The sequence below is a fragment of the Colletes gigas genome, unplaced genomic scaffold (genome assembly GCF_013123115.1).
Source record: "Colletes gigas isolate AHSC1104 unplaced genomic scaffold, ASM1312311v1 Colletes_gigas_Sc00010, whole genome shotgun sequence".
NCBI classification, from domain to species: Eukaryota; Metazoa; Arthropoda; class Insecta; order Hymenoptera; family Colletidae; genus Colletes; species Colletes gigas.
Window position 1 is genome coordinate 375,460 of NW_025106639.1, and position 26,153 is coordinate 401,612.

The following is a 26,153-nucleotide window of genomic DNA, read 5'->3' on the forward strand; positions in this document are numbered from 1 at the left end:
ATCTTCCTTAATATTTCAAATTTTAATTCCTGTTTCGACAAAATTTTCAGAGAATCTTAAAAAATTCTTTTGTTTCGACGATTCGATTTGATTTATAAATACACAAATGTAGTATATATAACATCGGTAAAAAATGTTATCTTCCTTAATATTTCAAATTTTAATTCCTGATTGTTTCGACAAAGTTTTCAGAGAATCTCAGAAAACTCTTTTGTTTCGACGATTTTATTTGATTTATAAATACACAAATGTATTGTATTTAACACCGACTGTGGTTGAAGGTTCGTGGATCGATTCCTCGACTTTAACGCCGATTTCGATTTGAAAAAAATCGAATTTCCAACGATTGGTCGCCAGGAATCTAAACGAGGTTCCCATTGCGATTCCCACGCACGAATTGATCGTCTCCCGACCTAATTTCTAATGCCTAATATAGTAACGACCATCGTCAATAATAGTGCAGCTCCGTGCAATCATGGCTGTATACAATATGGTGGAAGTGACGTCGCTGGAGTCAGCTATATTTGCCTTTATAGATTCCAATCGTTTCGTCGGTTACCGAATTTCGTGTATTTTTAATTGATTATGCGAACGAGTCCAACGGGTTGAGCAAGGATTATGGTTTTGTCACTCGAAGCACCAGGGTTGCACCAACTAAGCAATTTCTCCGAGTCTAAAAGTTTATTTTAAGTAAATACATTTGACTGAACTATGGAAAACAAATTTTTCGAGGAACCTAATATTTTATTTTTTTTAAAGGCAAAAATCAAATATCTTTTTCAGAAAATAAATTGAGACCATTTTATTAATAGATATAAAGAGTGTTTCTTTTGATTTATCATAGTAAATTTTTTAGTGACTAATCCTAAACCTTAGACTTAGGGTGTACCTATGGCTCCATTGAGATTGCAATAAAATAGCAATTTCGTAGGACTGATGATTTAATTTAACTTCAAAATAGTATTTGAAGACCTGATGAACAAATAAAGTGTGTGATATTCTTAGACAACCAAGAGAATCGTCTTGAGGCGATTATGTGGTTAAATTAACCGTTTCAAGCTTCATTTTCCCCCGTTTCGTTAACCCTCCCCATTGCATAATCGCTTGGGAGCTCAATAAACACAATCCCAGTAGAATACATTCGCAAAATCTACTTCGGAGACCATCTGGTAGCCTCACAAATTCCCTTTTCTTAATTCGAGTATTAATTAATTCACAGACGCCCCGAACACTCAAGAATTTCACCCTTCCAAGCCAACTCCAATTTCCCTGGATGAAATATAATTCGCGAAACAGAGGGTCCAAGCATCTTTAATCATATTAAATAGGTTTTCACCCAATTTCTGGCCCGATTGATTCAACGAACGCAGAAATGAATCGGATATGTTTACCATTCAGGACGATTGGCGGTGGCAAGTATGGCTTCGCGAGTAACTGGAAGCGCTTCTTGGTATGGGAATTAAGCTACTGGATCGTAGGGATCAGTGTCACAGCCTTGGGAAAGCACACGCGAAAGAATACACTCGGAGTTGCTCTTCAGTAGGAATATTTTTCGTTTACCCAACATTCTGCTTTTGTGGTACCCGTTTCGCGATGTCTTTCTTGTCCGGTGACCCGACAGCTTTGAGTCACACGCTTCGATGAAACCGTGATCGCCTGCCATCGATTATAAGAGTCGTTGAAATTGATATTGCCAATAAAATATCGTCTTTATGGTCACACTCGAGCTTCTCGAGGCAATATTTATTAATTCATTGCAACGACCCATCGACTACATGTTTCTTTCTCTGCTGTTTCGATGTCAACTCTGCGTCGTTCAAAGTTTGGAACCGCTATCTTTATTATTGTTTAAAAAATTAAAGGTTTTGATAAAAGTTGAATCTGTGAGAGTTGGTTTGTTTGTAATTTATTTTTCAAAGTTAAAACCTGCAGTTTTAAATTTTTTGTTTGAATTCTGCTAATGTAATTTAAATATGGCTGACCATATTTTGTACATGTGTGGATATCTTTCTAAATTATAAATTAAGTCACACAGGTCATATTGGTCTCTGATTGCAATAAAATATTTTTAAAAATTTCAATAGCGAGAAATAGTTGTAAAAATCGAATCTATATCGACTTGTGTTGTAAGATATTCATAATTTCATTTGAGAATAATTTCATTGAGTCGATATTTCAAAACCGTTTAACTTTCGTTTTAAATATTTTCGAGTAATTTGAACCATTTTCTGCCCACTTTTGGCATCGTTTTTCAGGACGGCTGGCCACCGAGGTGGTTAAAAGAGCTTACGTTCGCGGCTGAGAAACCTAAACGCAATCTCGTTAGCGAACTTTAGATTCTATTAGCGACCAACAACAAGCGTCGCGGTCGGGCGTCGAAAGTGTACGATCGAGCGTCCCGAAAAAGCTTTTCCGGTCCTCGCGTGCAGACAAAAGGCCCAACCTCGACCATTTTTCATTCGACGGGTGAATAATTTGTCACCGCTATCTTATCGTTCGCTCGATCCGTTGCGTTCTGAACGACTCTCTGTCTCTGCTGGAAAAACGAGTTTTTATCGCTGGAATGAAATTCGATTATGGTTCCACTCGTTCCAATTGATTGCACAGCAAAAGTAAAAAAGTGCCTCTTTGATTTTTTGCGGCCACTCGATATTTAATAGAACAAAGTAACCAGCTTGAAATCATTATTAAAGTGCTTTTACCGATCGTATGATACATTTAAAAATACACATTTCAAAGAATCGACGATATTCTCGCTTGGAAAATACAGGTCAATTATAAAAATAAATATAAAAAATATAAAAAAGATATAAAAATATTTCAAAAGAGCGCGAAAAAAAGCTCCGATGCAGGTTATGCGTCGAGAGTCACAGATATTAAAGTTCGTTTTTAATATTGTCAACGTTGGATCCGGTTAAAAGAAAAATATATTGCTCTTCGAAACTTACCATATCTAGAAAGAATGAAGACCGCCTTGGGCGAGTCCCCCGAAAAAAAGTAGAACTCTCAACTCCCGTGGCGCCTCGAGTATCCCGGATATTAAAGTTTCGCCATCTTTAAAAGTCGGGAACTATTTTAAACAAGAATTATTCGTGTGTTCGTCGAACTTTTCCACGCGATACTTTAGGAGAAACATTATACGAAATTTGCACTTTTGCTCGTCCATTTGTACGAAACTTAAGGGTTGTTTTAAACTCGGAATTTATTTCCCACGCGTTGAAGTCACTCGATTAAAATCGCTGTCTTGAAACAATTATTAAACGATTACGCGTTAATTGTCTTCGAATTAATTGTTCTTCCATAAAAAGTACATTGAAGTTACGTGACTTCGAACCTGAGACTATGTTGCGTGCATAACGATCTTAAAATGTGAAATTTTGTTTTTGATAATTTTAAGTGTCAAAGTTCCAGGAGAATGAGATTCGTTAATGTCTTCGTCGAAGGGTAGTTTTATCGACTTCTCGACGCTGGAAAAAAGTTCGTTGACCTCGCGGGGAACATCCCGTGCATTTCAGTATGATATATTATGGTTCTTAGTGGCACTCCGCTATCGGGAATAAGATATTACTCGGCGAGGTGGTTGTTTAACGCGAGGCCCTTGGGACAACCGCATACGGTTCTCATATCGTGGAAGATGAAAGCTTTCCACGTCGCTGTCTGTGGCTTTACAATTCCCGGGCAAGACCTGGCCTGCTCCGATATCGATTTCCACGTTTCGTTCTACCTGGCCCACGATTCTTTTTTACGACCAAACAATTGCTCATCATCGATAGACGAGATCCACGCCATTTGCTTTTTAAGTGGATTTCTTGGCGTTCTCTTCTCATGCAAATCTATGAATCACTTCCCTGACTATTCTTTCTTTACAAAATCATAATAGACTGCTTCAAAAATTAGCTCATATTCTACCAAACTTTGGCTGTTCTTGAAAATTGCGAGAACAAGTTGGAAGTTACTGAAACTTTGCTCGATTAAGGAACGAGACAAGCAAAGTATTATTGTTAATAAAAGAAAATAGCGTTTAATCCTTTCACACCTTACAAAAGTAGGAAGATTTCTAATAAAGAATCATGTTGTTTGCACAGTTCCTTTTATCCTAATTTATTTTTTTGCAGATTGGTGGACGACAGATGCGTGGTATGTCCCGAGGCGGGAGATTTGTCGAACCCACCCAAAAAGTTCAGAGGTAACGTCTTGAATTTCTTGTTGTATCTTCTGATTTAACATTTAACCGATACTCTGTCGCTTTCGAGTCGGTTCGACGAGCGTTTCGAGGCTGTTTAACGCATTTGTTTCAGATTGCCTGTTCAAGATATGCCCCATGAACCGTTACTCCGCCCAGAAGCAATTTTGGAAGGCTGCGAAACAAAGCGCGAGCGGCACGGATGCTGTACTGCTCAAAAGACTTCACGTAACCTAAATTCCCTATTTAATTTTACTTTACATTTAATTTCTCTATTGTGCAAATGACAGAAATTAATCCGACGCGTTCTCGAACCGCGGCGAGCGTTGCACGGACGGTAATTATTGGAACAATTATAATCGACACGTTGAATTTTTGCACAATAAATTAAGGTCCCCGGGCCCGATTTCAGCGACGATATCGAGTGTAATTTACTTCGACATCCGGTAATTAATTATCTGTTTTCAATACATTTATAATGTCGTGTTTGACAAGTACCCATGCTTCGAAGTCGAGATGCAAATTTAATTGAATTAATTAAATATATCGTCGTTGGAAACGGACGCAAAAACCTTTGCTCGTTACGATGTCGAAGGATGATAAACAATCATATGAGAGCGCGATAAACACAATTTATTTGGTACAAATTATTTTCAACGAGCAACTATTTGTCACTTAAGTCTTCTCTGGTAAAGGTGGTGAAGAAATCTGGAAAGTTTAACGAGGAAGACTCGAACGATGAAAGGTCGAAACTTCTAAAATATTTATATATTGATGCTTGTTTCAGACTGGTATTTTTTTTTCTTCTTTGATGTTTTATTATAGAATGTTTGAACACTCCTCTTCGGGAAGAAAATAGCATACGAACGTGTACGTATAAATTAGCATATATATTTCTTTCCGAAATTGGACTCGTGTTGCAGAATAAAAATCTATAATTCGAGGTCGGAAACGGTTAAAAATACCTCGAAGTTGCACGACACGAATACGGTTTTGGGGGAAAAATGTGTCTGGCAATCGGAATGCATGTTTATTCAATTTTTTTTTTTCATCGATGAGAATCACATGTTCACTCCTTCTCAAAAGTATTACCGTTTCCACAATTGTAAATAAATGTTTAATAATATATTAGAGAATAAAGTCACAAATATTTGTCAACAGTAATATCGATGTGAAAGAAATGCATCAAATTGTAGATCATCCTTTGAAAATCATCGAGCGAAGAGCAAAACCACATCGTTATACCTACTTCATTTGTTACCTTAAATTTCTATGGCGAAACCTGTTTACCTTACCAGCATAATTTTCCAGCACGCCGCCGAAATAGAAAAAAAGCAAAACGACACCGAGAACAAGAAACTGCTGGGCAGCGTGGTCTCCTACGGCAACGTCGTCCAGGTGAGGGGAAATTTTTGTTTTGTTTTTCTGATACCCTTTTTTTTTTTTTTATATTTTTACACCGTCCTCGTTACGCAAGGCGAATCAATTCACCTTGTGCTTCACGCCTCGGAAGATCGGCTCGGCTTTATACCTCAAGGACACTCCCTTTTATGCAGAAACCATGCTACCAGTTCCTCGAGCGACCAAGGCGTGGAAATAATTCCGTTCAGCTGATTTTCCATATTTTTGTTTTCGTTGTGACGCGTTTCACTTCCTCGTTGCGTTCGTGACTTATCGCGACAGCAATGCTGGACGTACGATACGCGATCGCCAATTAACAGAATCTACTTCCTGTTTGGTATCGTCGTTGTCAGCGTCCTGAAATTTAACAATGGATTTATCATTTATCAGAATCGTGTATTTCATAATGCTTTTTAATGTATTGTGGGCATGGCCTCTCGTTCTCGCCACCAGAGGGCTACGATCTTGTCTCTCTCGCAAGCACTCTACTGAACCTTTCGTTCTGTTGCTAGAAAGCTTTATTGACGAGCCTTTGCACGATATAACAAAAATAAAATATTAAAAATTGCACCCTCTATTCTGGTCGTTGAGTTATCACGGAAAGCATCGTTGCGGTTGAGTTTGTAAACGCGAAGTATCATCCATGGCCAGACAATGCCCCCTAATTGCGTACTGTATTAAGTATATGATCGAATTATTAATTACACCCCTTTGCCATCAACAAGGGGGGAACATCTCGTCGTCTCCTCGAAACGCGAGAGCCCCCGAACGCCATTAGACGTCTAATTAATATGATGCAATAATGCAGCCTAGGAGGGGGGGGGGAGATCTTTGTCGGGAGTATCGGGACACCTTATTACTCGCCACTTTGTCAGGGAATTATGGCAGAGTCGAAAGTTAATGCACTGTGAACCGTCGCCACGGGTTCTTCAACTACCATCAGAAGACCTCCGTCTTAATTTTTCATCCCTCCAAGAAAGAAAGAAAACAAACTTTGTTGCAGCTGTTGCATCTGAAGTCCAACAAATTCCTGACCGTCAATAAGAGACTGCCAGCGCTGCTCGAGAAGAACGCGATGAGGGTGTACCTGGACGCGAACGGGAACGAGGGCTCCTGGCTCTACATAATGCCGTTCTACAAGCTCCGTAGCGACGGGGACAGCGTCGTCGTGGGCGACAAAGTGATCCTGGAGCCGGTGAACGCCGGCAGACAGGGCCTCCACGTGGCTTCCAACTACGAGCTGAGCGACAATCCGGGCTGCAAGGAGGTGAACGTCGTGAACACGGCGACATCGTGGAAGGTGACGCTGTTTATGGAGCACAGGGAGAACCAGGAGGAGATCCTGAAAGGCGGGGACGTGGTCAGGCTGTTCCACGCGGAGCAGGAGAAATTTTTAACCATGGACGAGTACAAGAAGAAGCAACACGTGTTTCTGAGGACCACTGGTAGGACCAGCGCTACCGCTGCTACCAGCAGCAAGGCTCTGTGGGAGGTTGAGGTGAGAAGATCGACTCTGCTCTCTCGTCTGATCTCTTCAACGAAAGGATTTGAGGATCGTGTTTGCTCCGCAGGTGGTGCAGCACGATCCATGGAGGGGAGGTGCCGGTCACTGGAATTCCCTGTTCAGATTCAAGCATTTAGCGACGGGTCAATATTTAGCGGCCGAGATCGACACCGACGAACCACGTGAGCCCACAAAAGGCAAGCATGGTAAGATAGATATGTGTGTAGCTCCGCGCCAGCGTTTCAGGAATGTATATAAAAAATGCTATACTCAGATACTGTACATCTTTGTAAATTTACCATTTTTTGTATGCACGTGGTGGCTGTAGATCTGTACGTTGGCTGTACACGCCAAACGTGAATATAACAGACTCTTACTGTGCCTCGCAGATCCGCCAGGACCGGTGTACAGATTAGTATCAGTTCCACACAGTAACGAGATTAGTTCTTTGTTCGAATTGGATCCAACAACTCTGACGAGATGCGACAGTTTGGTACCTCAGTCATCCTTTGTCAGATTGCACCATATATGTACAAACACTTGGGTCCACTCGACTAGCGTGCCAATTGATAAAGATGACGAGAAACCTGTTATGTCGAAGGTATCCTTTCATCAGAGTCTCTGTACCCCATTGCGTATGCTGATCAAGAAGAATATGATTTTAAAACGCGATTCCTTTGCAAGGTGAGCTGCGCTACCAACAAAGAGGACAAAGAAGCGTTTGCTCTGAGATCCGTGTCGCCGGTCGAGGTGCGAGATCTCGATTTTGCGAACGATGCTTGCAAGGTACTGGCCGCAATAAGTGGTAAATTGGAGAAGGGTACGATCTCGCACAATGAAAGGCGAGCCGTGACCAGTTTACTGCAGGACATAGTGTACTTTATAGCCGGGTTGGAGAACGAACAAAACAAATCCGAGGCGTTAGAGTTAATTGTTACGAACGCCGTGAGGGACCGACAGAAATTATTGCGGGAACAATACATACTGGGCCAGTTGTTTAAAATACTTCAGGTATTGCCATTTCTCGTAGGCTCTGACGTTCGTAGTTTTAAGTGTGTATGTTTTCAAGAACTTTATTCGTAGGCTCCGTTCTTAGAGTCTGCGGAAGGCGAGGGACCATTTCTTAGGATAGAGGAATTGAATGATCCGAGGCATGCACCGTACAAGTACATGTTTCGTTTGTGTTATCGAATACTAAGGCTTTCTCAGCAAGACTACAGGAAAAATCAGGTTTCACTTTTTTCATGAAGTACAATTCATTTTCGATACTATCGACGAGATATCTTATGTCACTTCGTCTCGTAACGCAGGAATATATTGCCAAACATTTTGCATTTATGCAAAAACAAATTGGTTACGACATCCTAGCAGAAGATACCATTACCGCGCTATTGCACAATAATAGAAAGTTGTTAGAGAAGCATATCACAGCGGCTGAGATCGAAACGTTCGTTGGTCTTGTTAGGAAGAATATGCACAACTGGGAATCCAGATTTTTAGATTATTTATCGGACCTGTGTATCTCCAATAAGAAAGCGATCGCCGTGACTCAGGAGCTGATCTGCAAAAGCGTGCTGAGCGAAAAGAATAAAGATATATTGTTAGAAACTAGGTAAAGTAGATGCATTCTGTCGGTGATATTTTTCTTTATTGATATATGGCGATTCTTCTCAGAATGATGAAGACTCAGGTTGAAGTGGAAGAACTGGACGATAAGCAAGAAAACGGTGAACCGCGAATCACCGTTGTGGAGGAATTTGAAATTTTCCTTCTGTGGAAAAATGCAACGGTTAGCATTCTTGTATCTTTGTGTTATAATTAAAATTTATTCGAAGTTTCTAACGTGTTTGATACTGTGCACAGAAATCAATGTCTTTGAATGAATTATCGAGAGGGGCGAAAATATCCAGCAGTGTTCAGGACGTAGCAATATTAGATTATTACAGGCATCAATTAAATCTTTTTAGCAACATGTGTCTGAACAGACAGTATCTAGCGTTAAATAATTTATCCCCACATTTGGATATCGGTCTTATACTTAAGTAAGTTGTTGCATACATTTAATGGTGAAATTAATTTCGGGATTTTTATTCTACTTGCTGAAAATTTTGTAATGAAACAATTAGGTGTATGGAAGATGGAACAGTGCCATATGAATTACGTGCATCGTTTTGTCGACTTATGTTGCATCTCCACGTTGATAGAGACCCGCAGGAGCAAGTAACTCCGGTAAAATACGCTCGACTTTGGTCCGAAATTCCTTCGAAAATGAGTATCAACGAGTACGTAAATATAACACATAAAATGAATGCATATACAGGGTGTTCGGCCATCTCTGGGAAAAATTATGATGGGAGATTCTAGAGGCCGAAATAATAGAGGAAAAATTATTTTTGGTTCCGGGAGTCAATTACAATCATTTTTGGTGAAGAGACATACCCTCGAAATCCTGACCATTTTCGAGAAAAAAATTCAGAAAGTGGACAACTATGTCGTCGATATTAAAAAATTTCAAATCATTGTAAAAAAATTATTTTCTGTTGTGGGGGTCAATTACAATAAGTTTTGGTGAATAGACATATTCACGAAATCCTACGCACTTTCGAGATAAAAATTCGAGTAGGGGATAAATTTTTTGACAAAATTAAATAATTTCAAATCGTTCTAAAAAAAATATTTTTAGTTGCAACGGTCAATTGTAAGCATTTTTGGTGAATAGACATACCCCCGAAATCCTACTCAGTTTCGAGATAAAAATTCGAGTAGGGGACAAATTTTTCGACAAAATTAAAAAATTTCAAATCGTTCTGAAAAAATTATTTTTAGTTGTAGGGGTCAAATACATTCAATTTTGGTGAATAGACACACCCCCAAAATCCTACTCAGTTTCGAGATAAAAATTCGAGTAGGGGACAAATTTTTCGACAAAATTAAAAAATTTCAAATCATTGTAAAAAAATTATTTTTGGTTGCAGGGGTCAATTACAATATTTTTCGGCGAATAGACATACCCTTGAAATCCTGACCATTTTCAAGAAAAAAATTCAGAAAGAGGACAAATATTTCGTCGAAATTAAAAAATTTCAAATCATTGTAAATAAATTACTTTCGGTTGCGGGGGTCATTTACAATCATTTTTGGTGAATAGACATATCCCCGAAATCCTACTCAGTTTCGAGAAAAAAATTCGAGTAGGTGTCTAAATTTCGGCGAAAAAAAAATTTTCAAATCATTTCTGGAAAAATTATTTTTAGTTCCAGGGGTCAATTACAATAATTTTTGGTGAATAGACATACCCTCGTAATCCTGACCATTTTCGAGAAAAAAATTCTGTTAGTGGACAAATTTTCCGTCGAAATTAAAAAATTTCAAATCATTGTAAAAAAATTATTTTCTGTTGTGGGGGTTAATTACAATCATTTTTGGTGAAGAGACATACTCCCGAATTCCTACGCACTTCTGAGAAAAAAAATACTTTAGCGAAACTATAATGTCCGACCAGAACTTAATTGCCGTTCTACAGGCGAAACTTTAAACGTTAATAACTTTTTAACGAAGCCTCGATCAACAAATTAGTAGTCTTACTTTTCGTCTTATTTTGGCTTCTAGAATCTCACATTAATATTTTTTCCCAGGGTTCCTCGAACACCCTGTATATTTGGAAACAATTGTGCAATGTATTATTTGATTACAGTTATGATGCAAACAGAATGCGGGATCAAAATAAGGAAGGCGTTCGTGCTAAATTTAGCGCCACTATAATGTTCGTGGAAGATTATTTATGCAACGTTGTTGCTAAAATGTGGTCTTTCGCGGATCAAGAACAAAATAAGCTTACGTTTGAAGTAAGGAATGCAATTAATACATTTTGTTAATAAGAAAACAATGGTTGCTAAATTTTATGGAAATGTCTTTCAGGTTGTCAAATTGGCACGCGATTTAATTTACTTCGGATTCTACAGTTTCAGCGACCTTTTAAGATTAACTAAAACGTTGCTCAGTATTTTGGACTGTATTTCTGATAACGACGTCGCCGAAAGGAAAATTCCAACCGGTGATATCGATTGTAAGTAGATGGCTGTTTCTTCTCTGTTCAACACACACTGACAACTAATATCATGTGAATTATATAAAAAATGCAATATTCCTTGTACATATTGGTAACTCCCAATTATCGTACCTTTTCTATGCATGATAGAATACAATTTGTTTTCCCCGCTGCTAACAATGACACTATTTTTCAATGTACATAAAGTAATGTGCTTAAAATCTTCCCGAGTATTGTATATAATTAATTTCATACCACATGTGAAGAAACAAATGTACATAATAGACACTCACATGTATTAATGTACCCCTAAGTGTGACTAACTGATTTATCTTGAAAAATTCTAAAGCTGATTCAGTGGATTCTGAGGAGACAGGTAATTTACGATTATAAATTAATGACAATGGAAGTTCATTTACGTAATATAAGTCTGTTAAAGTTATAATTTAAGTACTGTGCCCTGTAGTCAGTATAGCACTTTCCTTAAACTTTTGTATTCTTTATCCCTCGTATGTTTTATGTGTATCGATATAAATACTCTATTAAGCATATAGAATCTATGTACATATATAGTCATATATGACATATATAGACATATATAGTCTGAAATTTATTTTTATATTGCTAGTAAAAAGATTGTATTATTTAATGAAATTATGTACAACTCTTCATGTTTGATGTATTAAATACCTGGTTAAAATTATTCATAATTCTCTGACCAGCCGAAGGTGGAGTGCTGAGATGTATAGGAGACATGGGAGCCGTCATGACAAGTTTAACATTGGGTTCAGCTGGCCAAGTATTGGCCGGAAGTACATCACCAAGACCCAAACCACTCTCGCAGAAAGAATATCCCTTGGTGATGGACACAAAACTGAAAATAATTGAGATTTTACAATTCATACTCGACGTCCGACTGGACTATAGGATCTCCTGTTTGTTAAGTATTTTTAAACAAGAGTTCGACGAAACTGAACGAGCTTCCGGTGACTTGAGTCTTGGTCAGAAAACCATCGACTTAGAATTGATAGGTACCCAAGCAGAGGGCATATTTGGAAGCAGGTAATTTTTGCCTATATTTGCCATTTCCGTTTTAACATTGGAATGTTTCATAAATTATGCATTTTAGCGAGGAATGTGTAGCATTGGATCTGGATGGCCAAGGCGGCAAGACGTTTCTGCGCGTGTTGCTCCATTTGGCAATGCACGACTATCCTCCGCTAGTTTCCGGGGCGTTGCATTTGCTTTTTAGACATTTTAGTCAAAGACAAGAAGTCTTACAAGCGTTTAAACAAGTATGTAATTTTATATTTGATAATATCACAACAGTAACGAACAGAAGAATTAATTAAATTTCTGTGAATAGGTCCAACTCTTAGTATCTGATAGCGACGTGGAGTCTTACAAACAAATAAAATCTGATTTGGACGTTTTGCGACAATCGGTTGAAAAATCTGAGCTCTGGGTGTACAAGTCTAGAGCTTCTGAAGAACATGGTAGTGGTAAAAAGAAGAAAAGTAAAGAAGACGAGGATGAGAACGCTACTCCTCGTAAAGCACCACCTCAATTGTCCACATCGGATAAGAAAGGTATTAATAATAATTTTAGATAAAGATGAATTTTGAAATAGCAGATTTAAACAAATTCGACGTTGTCACGAAGAAGATAATATTTGCAATTATAGGTTCTGCGATAGATTTAGATATCGGTCCACCGTTACACTCTGACCAGGCGGAGGAATATAAAAAAATACAGCAGATTCTAATTCGTATGAACAAACTGTGTATCCAAACGATAGGTGGTCAGATAAAACCGCGAAAGCACGAACAGAGGCTTTTACGCAATGTCGGTGTGCATACTGTTGTCTTGGACTTGTTGCAAGTTCCGTTTGACGCCAAGGAAGATGTGAGAATGAACGAGTTGATGAGATTAGCTCACGACTTCCTGCAAAATTTCTGCTTAGGCAATCAACAAAATCAGGTTCTGTTGCACAAGCAATTGGATTTGTTTTTGAATCCCGGTATACGCGAGGCTCAAACAGTATGTAGTATATTTCAAGATAATTCGACGTTGTGCAATGAAGTGAGCGCCAAGGTCATACAGCATTTCGTTCACTGCATAGAGACTCATGGGAAGCATGTGCAATATTTAAAGTTTCTTCAAACGGTAGTGAAGGCTGAGAATCAGTTCATTAGAAAATGTCAGGAAATGGTGATGCAAGAGGTGAGCGTGTGTAAACAGTCGGTGACTTTATACAGATGTTTAAACGATTAAATTAATTATTGTTTATATAGATGGTTCAGTCTGGCGAGGATGTTCTAGTTTTCTATAACGATAGAGCTTCTTTTAATCATTTTGTGGAAATGATGAGATCTGAGAGACATAGAATGGATGAAAGCAGTCCGCTCAAGTGTGTATCTTTTGAAGACACCAAATAAAGTAACCAAATAGATTATATCATATATTTCATTTAAATGCGTATTTCAGGTACCATGTAGAATTAGTTAAATTATTGGCGTGCTGCACAATGGGTAAAAACGTTAATACAGAAATTAAATGCCATAGCCTTCTGCCATTAGACGATATTGTTGTTATGGTGTCACATCCAGATGCTATACCGGATGTAAGTTGATCGATGATCTTCAAATTAACTCCTGAGAGATAACTATGTATATGTTTGCAGGTCAAAGAGGCGTATATAAATTTTCTGAATCATTGTTATATTGATACGGAAGTAGAAATGAAAGAGATTTATACGTCGAACCATATGTGGTCGTTGTTTGAAAAATCTTTCATCGTAGACATGAGCATAATAGCAACTGCCACGCACGATCGCGAACACGCCGATACCGCTCTAGAAAATTATGTGACGGGCTGCCTAATGAACATCATTACAACGTTCTTTAGCAGTCCATTTTCAGATCAAAGTACTACAGTACAGGTATCGTATTTGTCCATTACGCTAGTTCAAGAAAAATTTATAGTTTTCATTATTTTTTTTTTTTTTAAATACCGTATCTCTGGATACATATAGTTTTATCAAATTTACGGTGTTATTGGTACAAGCCTATTACAGAAATTTGTCGACTAACGTCAATATTTATGTGGTGGATATGGCACCTTAATTGTTTCGAGTATGTGAGCACTCCAATTTACAGACATAAATGTCTCTTTGAAGCAGAAAAACGATTATCCGTTATTAAATGTGTTTTTTGTCATCTTAATCAAAGCACAAATTAATCATATTTTCACATAATGTTAAGTTTTATTACTTATGAAGAATATTTATTTTCAATCATATCGATTTGTTTAAATTGGAGACTGTGTATATTATAGTATTTTACGACATTCAACTTCATTGATTGTATTTTTATTGTTGCACTGAGATAAACTATATATACACTAAATTGTTAAAAAAAAGAAGATCGAATTTTATTAATGTTTATAATAGTAGTTGTTACATTTCAATAGCGAAGGTGCTTTTATCCCGTTAAAATGGTAGCTATAATAGTAATCTTTAAATCAAATATTTATTGTGTTTCATTACTTAACTGAAGTTCATCGAAATGGAGGTAATTAGTAGAAAACAATACGAACCCATTACATTAGTTCCAGTTAATGTAATGGCTTGAAATCTGTATTGATGTAAAAGAAAAGGGCTTAGGTAAAGGTATACAGACTTGTACTATCGTAGATCAGGAATATAATGGTATCGTGTAAAAATACATGCAGAAAAATAATTTAAATTTCGAATATATATATAGCATAAGTGTAATGAAATAAGTTGGTATATAATAGATATAAGTAACATAATTGACAAACACATGATCATGTACAAAATCTGTGCGAATATCCTGTCATTTATTTATCTGATAATTTCTTGCTTTGCATGAGAAACACATTAATTTAAGTTCTCTTAGAAACCAAGTACATATCACATAGAGATATTAGTATTTGTTTGGATACAACAACCCGTTTTATTTATTTTATTTTTTCCCGGTACAGTCTTTATGTTTGTTTTTAATTTATTTATTCGCCTATTGCGGGTATGGTAGGCCAGAATATACTATAAATTTATCACCATAATGGCGATATAATTTTTGATGTGTGCTTGGTAATTGGTGATTGCATCAGCGGCATGTTCTGTGTTTTTGGCATGCAACACCTGGCCTTCTTTGACTCATCAACATTGGTTTACTGGGTCTGGGTGCTGGGTCTATATGGTGGTGGGTTGATTTACTAATAGAAACATCTGCACGAGGCTAGACTATATTGGAGCATCAAGGAGAGTGACCGGAATACTGATAATAATCTTACTGACTATGTGAGTACCGAGTTAAAAAACGCTCAATCAATTCTGAGCACTTGTAAATACACAGCAATACTAACACGGTATACGGGGACGTGATATTAGTGAATGATATTAGCTCTGAAATTTACAATAAAAGAGTAACTCTTTAAACGATGTTTTTTTTTTCTCATTGTACATACATAATATATGTACTATATAAACCTCAATTGTTTCTTGTATGTACATATGTATATGTTTAATTAAATAACATGAATATATAGAGCGCAAACAGCATGAATCGAAGAACAGGTAGAATTGCAAACACAAGCGCGCATCTTTAATGTTAAAATGATTTCGAATACCGTTCTCTACATTACATATTTTTTGAATAAATGATCGTACATGTATTCTAGAAACTTATACTAACACATTCACTGTCTTCAATTAATGAAGCAAGCTTGCTATTTGAACTCTCTCGAGTACTAACCATACGTTCTTTATTATTTGGAATATTTTTCTGTATCATCTATATGCTGTTTAAAATATTTCTATTCTTTTGCAATTATGTAGCATGGATCAGTGGTTAAATATTTATAGAAATATTTCTTTATTGGAATTGCTTGGCAATGAGTGTGTTATATTGAATGCAAAAAAATGACAAAGATAATAAGAAATTTTCAATACGTTGAAATGAATAGATATTTTCTATACAAACGGAATTGTAGTGGAAAATGCTTTGCGTTTAAAGGCTTGATTTAGATAAGGGTTTTTTAAAACGAGGAATAAGTAGCAATTAATCCAAGCTATAATGGTGTAATAATGTATTTACTATATCCTTAACTTTAGCTATTTGATTAAATCGTTTGACAATATTAAGAGATATTTGGGTCTTTTTTATAACAGACACGACAACCTATATTCGTTCAGTTGCTCCATGCGGCTTTTAAAGTTTCACAATGTTCATGGTTAAATGCTGGCCAAAGGTTTAATGTGGAAAATTGTATACGGACGTTGTCAGATGTAGGTAAGCGACTGTTATTGTTAACATTGTGGTAATGAAAATGTTATTATTGGAATCGTTACTTCTGTATATATCTATTTTATAATAAAATACTCTTTGTTTAAAACATTAGCCAAAGGTAGAGGTATAGCCATTCCAACTGATTTGGAAAGTCAAGTTGCTTCTATGTTCAATAAAGCAGCAATGCTCAGTAGACAAACGAGTAAATGGCTCCAAGCTGCAAAACAACCGAAAATAGAACGCACACAAAGCCAGGTAATGGTAAACACTCTTTACAAATTATTCATGAATTCATCTAGTTTAGTTTACAATGTTAAATGTATCAATTTGTAATTGACGAAATCTTCAATCATCTAGAGTGACTTAATTAATGAGGAGGATAGTAAAGATGAGGTAAAAGTCACTCATAAGAATCTGACACTTTAACAGCTTGACAGCTTCACAACTTTACCGCTATATAGCTAATATTAATCCATAGGTGTAGTATATGATTACTGAAGAACATATGTAATTTGTATGTACAATAGAGTAACACTGACATGTGTGATGTATTGTGAACATATTAGATTAGCTGATTGAATGTATTGCATTGAATGGTTATTATAGAAAATGATATGTTAACAGTCTCTGACTATGGGATTGAGAATCGTCATCATGTACGACTACTATACAGTTATATATTTTTATTTAGCTGATGCGCCTGGATCGAAGTATCATAGAAGGATTGCAGGACATAGTATCGTTGCTGGAAGAACAATTGAAACCTCTAGTTCAATCAGAATTATCTTTATTAGTGGATATTCTCTATCGACCGGAATTACTGTTCCCAGCAGCAACTGACGCGAGGAAAAGTTGTGAAAATGGCGGATTCATTAGAAGGTGACTATTTTTTGTAGTTTCAGTTAGTTTATTTGATTATAATTAAACAATTTTTCGTTAGATTAATTAAACATACCGAGAAATTACTTGAAGAAAAGGAGGAGAAATTATGTGTCAAGGTGCTAGGGACCCTCAGAGAAATGATGGCCATTGATCCTGAATACGGGGAAAAAGTGAGTTTCATAGAATAGTGTTTTGCATGAAGTTATAAGAATCATTTACCATACAAAGAAGGAACACTACTTTGCGGAAAAGGGCATTCAGTTGTTTCTGGAGAAATGTTATTCACATTAATTAACGGTAACCAATCCTTTTGGCATGCTTGGCAATTGTTGGTGATTGGATCATTGGAATGTGTATTCTATGTATACTGTTCTCAAAGGGTACAACGGTACAGTTTCTTATTGCGAGCTAAGACACATTTTAGCAGAGGGAGTAACGTTTAAAAAAAGTATAATTATGTCATGTCTTCAATTTTCCAATATTAATGCTATACAGAATGATTCTACACAAGCTGTAGCTCGTCTAGGTTCTCAAAATCATTAATGCTATGAGAGTAAGGAGCTTGAGGAAGCTAGTTTCGACAGCATGCCTTTGTTAATCTGGATTCGCTACCGTTAAATGGCACCGCACCTCGTACTATTGATTGAATATGTTACCGTTCCAAAGTTCTAGTTAAATTAACGAGAATTTGTGTTTCCGTATCCACTTTGTACTTTACGTGTTCGCTGAAAAGCTAAATGCCCATATGTTCACGGCACTTTAGATGACCAGTACGCAATTAACAGTTTCTTTAGTTGGCGATATAGATAATGCAAATGAGATAAAACATAATGAGCTTTATGTATACACCATAAAGACTTAAGTAACAGTGGGTGAGTAGGTTTCGTAGAATAGATATGTAGGTAAAGATGTTTTCATGCTGCGAACGAAGATCGAAGGTGTCTCGGAAGAAGAAGAAACAGAACGGAAGATCGAGTCACAAGTTGGAGCCGGGTCTGTTGATGAGTCTGAGACTCGTCACGTGACTCAGCAAGAGCGGGTAAAAATTAAAGTAGATAACAACGGTAATTTGTTGGGCACAACGTATATAAATTGGCAATATGAATTTGATTTGTATTTCTGAGAATATGTCTCACCGTCACTCTGTCGTTATTTATTATGTAACTTTCGATATTGAATATCTTTATCACACGAGTATACACCAGCATAGGATATCCAAATGACAAATGAAAATGTATTTCAACATTGATATGTAAATACACTCATTTTAGCAATTTCTACAAAATTTTACATTGTCACATCACCTAACATGAATTTTGCTTAAGTACAAAACATAATGTACGTTGTGTAGGCTCTTTATGCATGTGCTTGTTTAATTTTATTAGATTCACGTAAGTTCATGCTCTGCTTTCATCCTCTCTTCTCTTATTACATTTTTTTTTTTTTAGTAAACATAACATAAACATAGACGTTTGATCTCATATTTTAAATTCTGATTTACGATATGAGTACTCCTTGAAACAGTATCAATTTATATTAAATGAAATAAATATTTAAACAAATTCAAGAATATCGATTTATCGTGAATCAAAATTTATGAAGGATTTTAAAAAATTATTTTATATAGTGTAAAATGTCTTTCCATGTATATTGCAGTATGGGCATTGAGTTTAGAAACAGAAATAATAAGTTTACTGTATTTAAACGTGTATATACACTTCTTTACAGATAGGGTGTACCAATACGTCTGTAGACACCTCACTTTTAGCATTTGTAATGTATGCTACATACATTTTTAGCAACATGAGAGCAGCAATGTAGAATTTATAGATAATATTGTATTTTAAATAATATCCGCATTTTTCTGTAAGCAATATTTGTGCTAGAAATTGTAAAACGTTGTGTGCATAATACACGTGGTATAAATGTTACATGCAAAGTGTTTTATCAACTTTGCTGCTCCCACCTATTTGATACCATTTTTGAATGATTCTTTAAATTTATGTGTGATATCTATTTAACTTGTTGTATTTTTCTTTAAAATCTCCAAACACCTAAATCGCATAAATTTTTATCATTATGTATTTTCCAGAATATTCAATGATATATACGATTCGATTATGATTGCTCTACCATATTAGCGATTCTTGTGCATTTTACTGATACGTAAAATTGGTTAGGATACTCAACAACGTATTATAAATTGCACAAATATTTTTCAAACTTTTCAGTGCACAAATAATGTACATACACAATTTAATTATTTTTATTGGTAGATTAATAATTAGATTGACATTTCTATAATACATTATAATTGTCGCACTGGAATTCCCTACGAGAGTTATTCGATCTTTATGAATTGTGCACGATGTATTGGTACATCATGATTTATTTAAACTTATTGCCATTGTAATAATGTGTACTCGGGTCTCCTTTTCCCCAGGGTGACGCATTGAGGAACAATCTTTTGGCTCGCTATTTTGGAAAGTCTTTTCTACAGAAGCCAGAAAACGTAGATATCGGAGTTTCACATACTGCACCAATCACACATGGGCCAGGGGGTATAAACAAATTCGATAACCTCTTCCATAATGTTAGCATATACAACGTTATTAAGGGCCTATTCAATTCCTTGTAGCGAAACTTTTAAGTCGAGCAGGGCGTACATTGCATGAAGTTCAGAGTCATCTTGATCGTGAAGGCGCATCAGATTTGGTAGTGGAGCTAGTAATTAAAAGCGTACACTCTCCAAGTATATTCGTAGAGGTCATTGAACTTGGCATTGCATTGTTGGAAGGAGGGAATCCTATTATACAAAAGAGCGTGTACAATAAACTAATGGGTGATGACTTGAGTCAGTCATTCTTCAAGGTACCTTTCTCAACATTATGCTATTGCATCTCTTGCTCACTGAAGTGATTCCTCAAGTAACAATTAAAATTGCAATTCTTAGGTCTTTTATGATAAGATGAAAGATGCCCAACAGGAAATTAAATCCACAGTAACAGTAAACACTTCCGACATAGCAGCAAAAGCTAACGAGGATAAGGAGCAGAACAAGGAAATAGAAAAGATATCAAAGAAACGCACATCCGGTATTATAAGATGATATTCTGATAGTGGAGCCTCCAATCTCGATTTTCTTTAACATTTTCTCAATCGTAGGGAAACCTAACGGGATTGTAATAACGGATGAGTTACGAGAGGAACTGAATCAGGCTGCTTCGTCCACCGTACAAGCGTACGCGAATGTGCGTAATCTCGCTTCCGGTGAGGATGCAACAAACAACGCAGCGCTTGGTAGCGCGTTAGAAGACATGATAGCTGAGAAATTGGAGAGGCATCGTACTGGAACAAGTGGCGCAGAAAGGGACGAAGGGCAATTGAGCGTGAAAGTTTTAGTGATGCAACCGATTTTACGGTTTTTGCAATTATTATGTGAAAATCATAATCGCGATTTGCAGGTGATTCTTTTGTAAAGAATGGTGAATAATTATTTTACACCAAGTAATAACTTGAATATCTTTTGCTTTTGTAGAACTTCCTCCGCAATCAAAACAACAAGACTAATTTCAATTTAGTGTCAGAAACCCTCATGTTTTTGGACTGCATTTGTGGCTCAACAACTGGTGGATTAGGATTGCTGGGGTTGTACATCAATGAACATAATGTTGCATTGATTAATCAGACCTTGGAGACGTTGACGGAGTATTGCCAGGGACCATGTCACGATAATCAAAATTGCATTGCTATTCACGAGTCCAATGGATTAGATATAATAACTGCCTTGATTCTGAACGATATTAATCCTTTGGGGAAGACCAGGATGGACTTAGTGTTAGAATTGAAGAATAACGCTAGCAAATTGTTATTAGCTATAATGGAGAGCAGAGGTGATAGCGAGAACGCAGAGAGGATTCTGTACAACATGAATCCGAAACAGTTGGTCGACGTCGCGTGTCGCGCGTTCCATCAAGAATCTTTGGACGACGACGGCGACGTCGATGATTCGTCTACGGATGGCGAAGAAGGAGTGTCGCCCAAAGAAGTAATTATGATCGAAGGGTTGCAAATTTAACCATCCTGGTACTAATGAAATTGATTTTCAGGTCGGACATAATATTTATATCCTGTGCCATCAATTAGCGCAACACAACAAAGAGTTGGCGTCCATGTTGAAACCTTCCGAGCAGAACAATGCCGATCCAAAGATAAACAAGGCATTGCAATATTATGCAACTCATACGGCTCAAATAGAAGTAAATTACATTTGTATCCCATATGACACGCATGTCGCGATGAATATATCAAACGACTCTGTTTCAGATTGTTAGGCACGACAGAACGTTGGAGCAAATTGTATTTCCAATTCCAGAAATTTGTGAACTCATCACTGTAGACACTAAAATCAAAGTGTTGCATACCACGGACCGTGATGATCAAGGATCTAAAGTATCTGACTTCTTTGAAAGAACCGAGGACATGTTCAATGAAATGAAATGGCAGAAAAAACTTAGAGGTATTTAAAAATTTCTGCTTGTGGTATTTAATCTGTTTTAATTTATAGGACGTTTTATTAAATATGTCTCTTTGCCTTAGGTCAACCAGTATTATTTTGGATGAGCAGTTACATGTCATTATGGAGTAATATTTTATTCAACTGTGCAGTACTCATAAACCTTATTGTAGCTTTCTTTTATCCATTTGTCGATTCTGTGCCTAGTGAGTATTTATATCTCATAGGAAGTTATCGAATGTATTGAATATTTATTTTTCCCCGATTTTAGAATTAAGTTCACACTTGTCGGGTCTCATTTGGACGGTGATGCTTTCGTCCTCGGTTATTATCATCACGTTACCACGGGAATCTGGTATACGTACGTTGGTAGCTTCAACAATATTACGACTGATTTTTTCCATAGGACCGGAACCAACATTATGGTTACTCGGTTTTGTTACGGTAAATTCAAGTGGAAATATATCGTATATATATCCAAGTCATACGTGTGTATCTAATGTGTGTATTTTTCAGGTTGTATTAAAAGTTGTACATCTTATAAGCATTATAGGTAATCAGGGCACTTTGACGAAGAGCTTAGAGCAAATAGTGACGAATGTTGAAATTTTGTACCATATGTCGTATCTTATGTTTTGTGTTCTTGGGATTTGTATGCATCCATTTTTCTACTCAGTTTTAGTAAGTATTTAAACATTAGTCTAAGCAGTGTGTAATTAGAACGAAACATTAAACTTCTTTCTTTTTTTAGCTGTTTGACGTAGTATATCGCGAAGAAACGTTGCTCAATGTAATAAGATCTGTTACAAGAAACGGGAGATCAATTATACTCACTGCTGTACTGGCATTAATTCTAGTTTACATGTTCTCCATTATTGGGTTCATGTTTTTCAAAGATGATTTCTTAGTGACCGTCGATGAGGACGTTATGTGTAAGTTCTTGTGTCATGCTTCATAACAGCTATTTTAATGGTACAAAAAAAACATTTTATCTTTATATCAATTGTAGCATCATACACGGAAGGAAACACAGGCACATGCAATATCGCTGAGAACGAGAAATGCGACGCAACGGAAACAGTGTCTCGATACAGTCGCGAAGGTATTTCGAATTTTCAATATTAAATTTTGAATTTTAGGCGAGCATAATTGGATACTAATAAAAATTTCATGATTACACAGCTAATGACAAAGATAGTCAATCGGAACTAATTAATATAGGAGGGGACATGAAGGAACGGGCATGTGATTCCTTAGTTATGTGTATTGTTACCACGTTGAATCAAGGTTTAAGAAATGGTGGTGGTATAGGAGACATTTTACGAGCACCGTCCAGTACAGTGAGTACAAAAATACTAAAACACGATTATGTATTGCCTTTAAAACCTTGTTAATTTCATTTTAGGAGCCGTTGTTTGTTGCTAGAGTTGTATACGATTTACTGTTCTTCTTCATCGTAATAATTATTGTTTTGAATCTCATTTTCGGTGTTATCATTGACACGTTCGCCGATCTCAGATCAGAGAAGCAACAAAAGGAATTGATTTTAAAGAACACTTGCTTCATATGCGGTAAGTGTATTAATTTGTCTCGCTATATGAAGCTCTTTGCATTGTTGTCGTTATTTATATTTGTTTCGTAGGTTTGAATAGATCGTCGTTCGATAATAAAACGGTCTCTTTCGAAGAGCACATAAAGCACGAGCATAATATGTGGCATTACTTGTATTTCATCGTTCTGGTAAAAGTGAAAGATCCAACAGAATTCACGGGGCCCGAGTCGTACGTCTACGCCATGGTCAAGGTAATAGTCCATAGAGCTTTGAAACATTGAGCCGTGCTTTAACTTTTAAGTTCTGTGTACTTTTTACAGGATCGTAATCTCGACTGGTTCCCGCGATTGAGAGCCAAATCGTTGGCGGCGGACGAGGGCGAGGGGGAACAAGTAGAGTTAAGAAGTTTACAGTCTCAGTTAGAGTCTACGCAAGATTTAGTGAAGTGTTTGTCGCAGCAACTTTCCGAGCTTCGCGATCAGGTAACTCGTTTATCGTCCTACGAATTGATAAGATTTTGCAACGATGTCCATTAACATTCGAATGCTTTAATTGCTTGCCAGATGACGGAGCAACGAAAACAGAAACAGCGGATAGGCCTCTTGAATTCTCTCGAATGCTCTTGAATTGTCTTTTAAAAGTTTTTATGAATCTCAATTTGATACTCCCCGAGTTGATATTTGATGCGTAAGTTTTGTGTTCTTAATAAGCATTTAAAGACACAGAATGTACTATGGAGAGTAACACGAAGCATTTGTACGGTTTTGTTCCTAATTTTAACGAAAGTGATTTACGTAAGTAATAGTATCATTCAAATCTAATAAGGACAATATTTTAGTTTTATTCCGCTTAAAAAGATAAGCTCGTAGGGTCGCGCGAAGTTGCATCGGTTGAACGAATTTATCGTGAAATATATACGTGTTATTTAGATGAGATAATTTACGATAATTGTTGGGGATACGTGTTACTTAAAATTTAACGACCGCGGAGAATTTGATCATTTAAAGGTTACTCGAATAACTAGCCAAAAGCATGCATGGAAGCGTGACTTTCTAAATCGACATATCTAAAATTCGTATTGAGATTTTAACGTTTCTGCAACCTGTTTAACAGGTCTCTGAGAATGTTGATGTTTTTATCCATAAGATGGATATGTAAAAATAAATGTTTAATATCTTATTTTGTATTTTAGTAAATTTGTTTCATGGTTGTGTTCGTAGATTTTTAAGTTTGTAACATAGAGATACTTTTTAAGGGACATACCTTTCTCATTCATCGTATGCTTAGTTTCTTTTGTTCTTCGAAGAGTATAACACGGAGACCATGAAATAATTTATCGTTACGTCTGTAGCGAATGTCAAATTACGCACAGGTTTTCAAATCGCGCGCGTAAGAAGTAAGAATTTCGTTGTGAATTTAACCTGGAATTGAACATCGAAAATGTCTCCGTTACGACAATGACAAAATTCTTTCTAATGTTAAGATTTTAATAATACGCGATTGAGACGAAATTTGTGAAATGAAAATTGTTTTACGAATTTATCGAAGACACGAGTATCGCCAGATTATTTCATACTTTTGACAAGCAATAGACAGGAAAGAAAGGAACAACCGATATTGAATGTTAAACGGTTCCACAAAATGTCTGCTTTTTCCTGTTGGAAAATTCAGGCCTGACATCTCAGGTGCCAATAAGTTAATGAATTGTTGGTATGACTGAGGGGAACACGAATGCACGATCAAATCGATAGCTCGTTTTACGATCGTGTAACAGATTCTTATGTCATTGTTCCGTAGATATTTATAGCGAATTTAATATCGATAACTATCATTGTTTAGTTCTAAATCCATAGATAGTAAATTAAGATAATCGTTGTATCTAAAGTACGTTGAATGGAAAAAATGCTAAGATCGTTATTTACGCACCGTGTGCAAGGTTAGGTTGTCCGTTGATTTCAATTTACTTTCCACTAATACGTTCACTTAGGCGATATCCGAAACCTCATGTCTATAAACATTTATATATATATATATATATGTATGTATACGGTATATATTATATGTTGATAATTCTTTTTTTTTTAAACTAGAGAAATTAGCTGTAATGTACATACATTTCGTTGGATGTTTTCCAGTTCTCGTTACTCGTTCGCGTTAAGAGAGTACAATTACACAAACCGGAAATGTTGTTTCTTCTTGTGCCAACTTTATAAAATTTTAGCGTGATGTTATTATAAGGTCTTCACTATATGCATCTGAATATAAATTTCAGGCGTGTTACACGTAGATGTAAATGTTTCATATTCCGATTTTAGGATGTATAGATAGTTCTGTAGATTGTATTAAAAACTTGTATGTGAATAAATTGTCCTTTTTTTTTTATTAAAACGGTTCCTCGGTTTCACTAGGGCTATTTAGGCTTCACCTGAAAGAAAATAAATATTAAAAAGAACGGCGTGATGGTTTTCGTTTTTATTTTATTTATACTTTATACGAAACAATTGACTATTTATTGTGACTTAGATATACGCGGCTAGTACATACATGTAACATGTATTTCTTTTTCATAGTTAGACATGTCTTGTGCAAAACCGGTACATTCGTTTAAGGAACAAATTGTATTATAATCGTTGTGAATATGTTTTATCGAGCAATGCCAAAAACAAACAGTCGTATAGTTTAACATTCTTTCTGAAACGGACAATAGAATCTCTTGTCGAGAAACAGTTCACCGATTTTTGAAACACAAGCCGCT

At 36.4% G+C, this 26,153-nt stretch overlaps 1 protein-coding gene and 1 long non-coding RNA gene across 2 annotated transcripts in view; one reads left to right on the forward strand and one right to left on the reverse strand.

The window, feature by feature from the left end:
• LOC122397729 (inositol 1,4,5-trisphosphate receptor) overlaps positions 1 to 24,256 on the forward strand; it is a 55,701-nt gene extending 31,445 nt beyond the window's left edge. Inside the window, 44 exon segments of the mRNA XM_043397090.1 lie at positions 4,116 to 4,186; positions 4,299 to 4,411; positions 5,495 to 5,581; positions 6,588 to 7,082; positions 7,156 to 7,294; positions 7,417 to 7,444; positions 7,446 to 7,689; positions 7,773 to 8,099; positions 8,172 to 8,318; positions 8,399 to 8,700; positions 8,763 to 8,877; positions 8,952 to 9,130; positions 9,215 to 9,370; positions 10,783 to 10,933; positions 11,007 to 11,154; positions 11,859 to 12,198; positions 12,266 to 12,431; positions 12,503 to 12,638; positions 12,821 to 13,359; positions 13,431 to 13,546; positions 13,624 to 13,759; positions 13,820 to 14,077; positions 16,331 to 16,451; positions 16,561 to 16,703; positions 17,140 to 17,327; positions 17,389 to 17,500; positions 18,262 to 18,369; positions 19,774 to 19,891; positions 19,969 to 20,201; positions 20,284 to 20,425; positions 20,496 to 20,794; positions 20,869 to 21,378; positions 21,440 to 21,589; positions 21,657 to 21,849; positions 21,930 to 22,052; positions 22,118 to 22,290; positions 22,363 to 22,527; positions 22,598 to 22,778; positions 22,856 to 22,948; positions 23,029 to 23,186; positions 23,252 to 23,417; positions 23,489 to 23,649; positions 23,719 to 23,880; positions 23,962 to 24,256. Coding sequence (XP_043253025.1) covers positions 4,116 to 4,186; positions 4,299 to 4,411; positions 5,495 to 5,581; positions 6,588 to 7,082; positions 7,156 to 7,294; positions 7,417 to 7,444; positions 7,446 to 7,689; positions 7,773 to 8,099; positions 8,172 to 8,318; positions 8,399 to 8,700; positions 8,763 to 8,877; positions 8,952 to 9,130; positions 9,215 to 9,370; positions 10,783 to 10,933; positions 11,007 to 11,154; positions 11,859 to 12,198; positions 12,266 to 12,431; positions 12,503 to 12,638; positions 12,821 to 13,359; positions 13,431 to 13,546; positions 13,624 to 13,759; positions 13,820 to 14,077; positions 16,331 to 16,451; positions 16,561 to 16,703; positions 17,140 to 17,327; positions 17,389 to 17,500; positions 18,262 to 18,369; positions 19,774 to 19,891; positions 19,969 to 20,201; positions 20,284 to 20,425; positions 20,496 to 20,794; positions 20,869 to 21,378; positions 21,440 to 21,589; positions 21,657 to 21,849; positions 21,930 to 22,052; positions 22,118 to 22,290; positions 22,363 to 22,527; positions 22,598 to 22,778; positions 22,856 to 22,948; positions 23,029 to 23,186; positions 23,252 to 23,417; positions 23,489 to 23,649; positions 23,719 to 23,880; positions 23,962 to 24,024 — 8,155 coding nt within the window. The 3' untranslated portion in view covers positions 24,025 to 24,256.
• On the reverse strand, positions 1,771 to 25,692 carry LOC122397730. Its single transcript, XR_006259143.1, has 3 exons — positions 24,906 to 25,692; positions 4,412 to 4,416; positions 1,771 to 1,781 (listed from the first exon to the last, which is right to left on the reverse strand). It is a non-coding gene; the product is annotated as an uncharacterized LOC122397730 (long non-coding RNA).
• Positions 25,693 to 26,153: the final 461 nt, after the last annotated feature.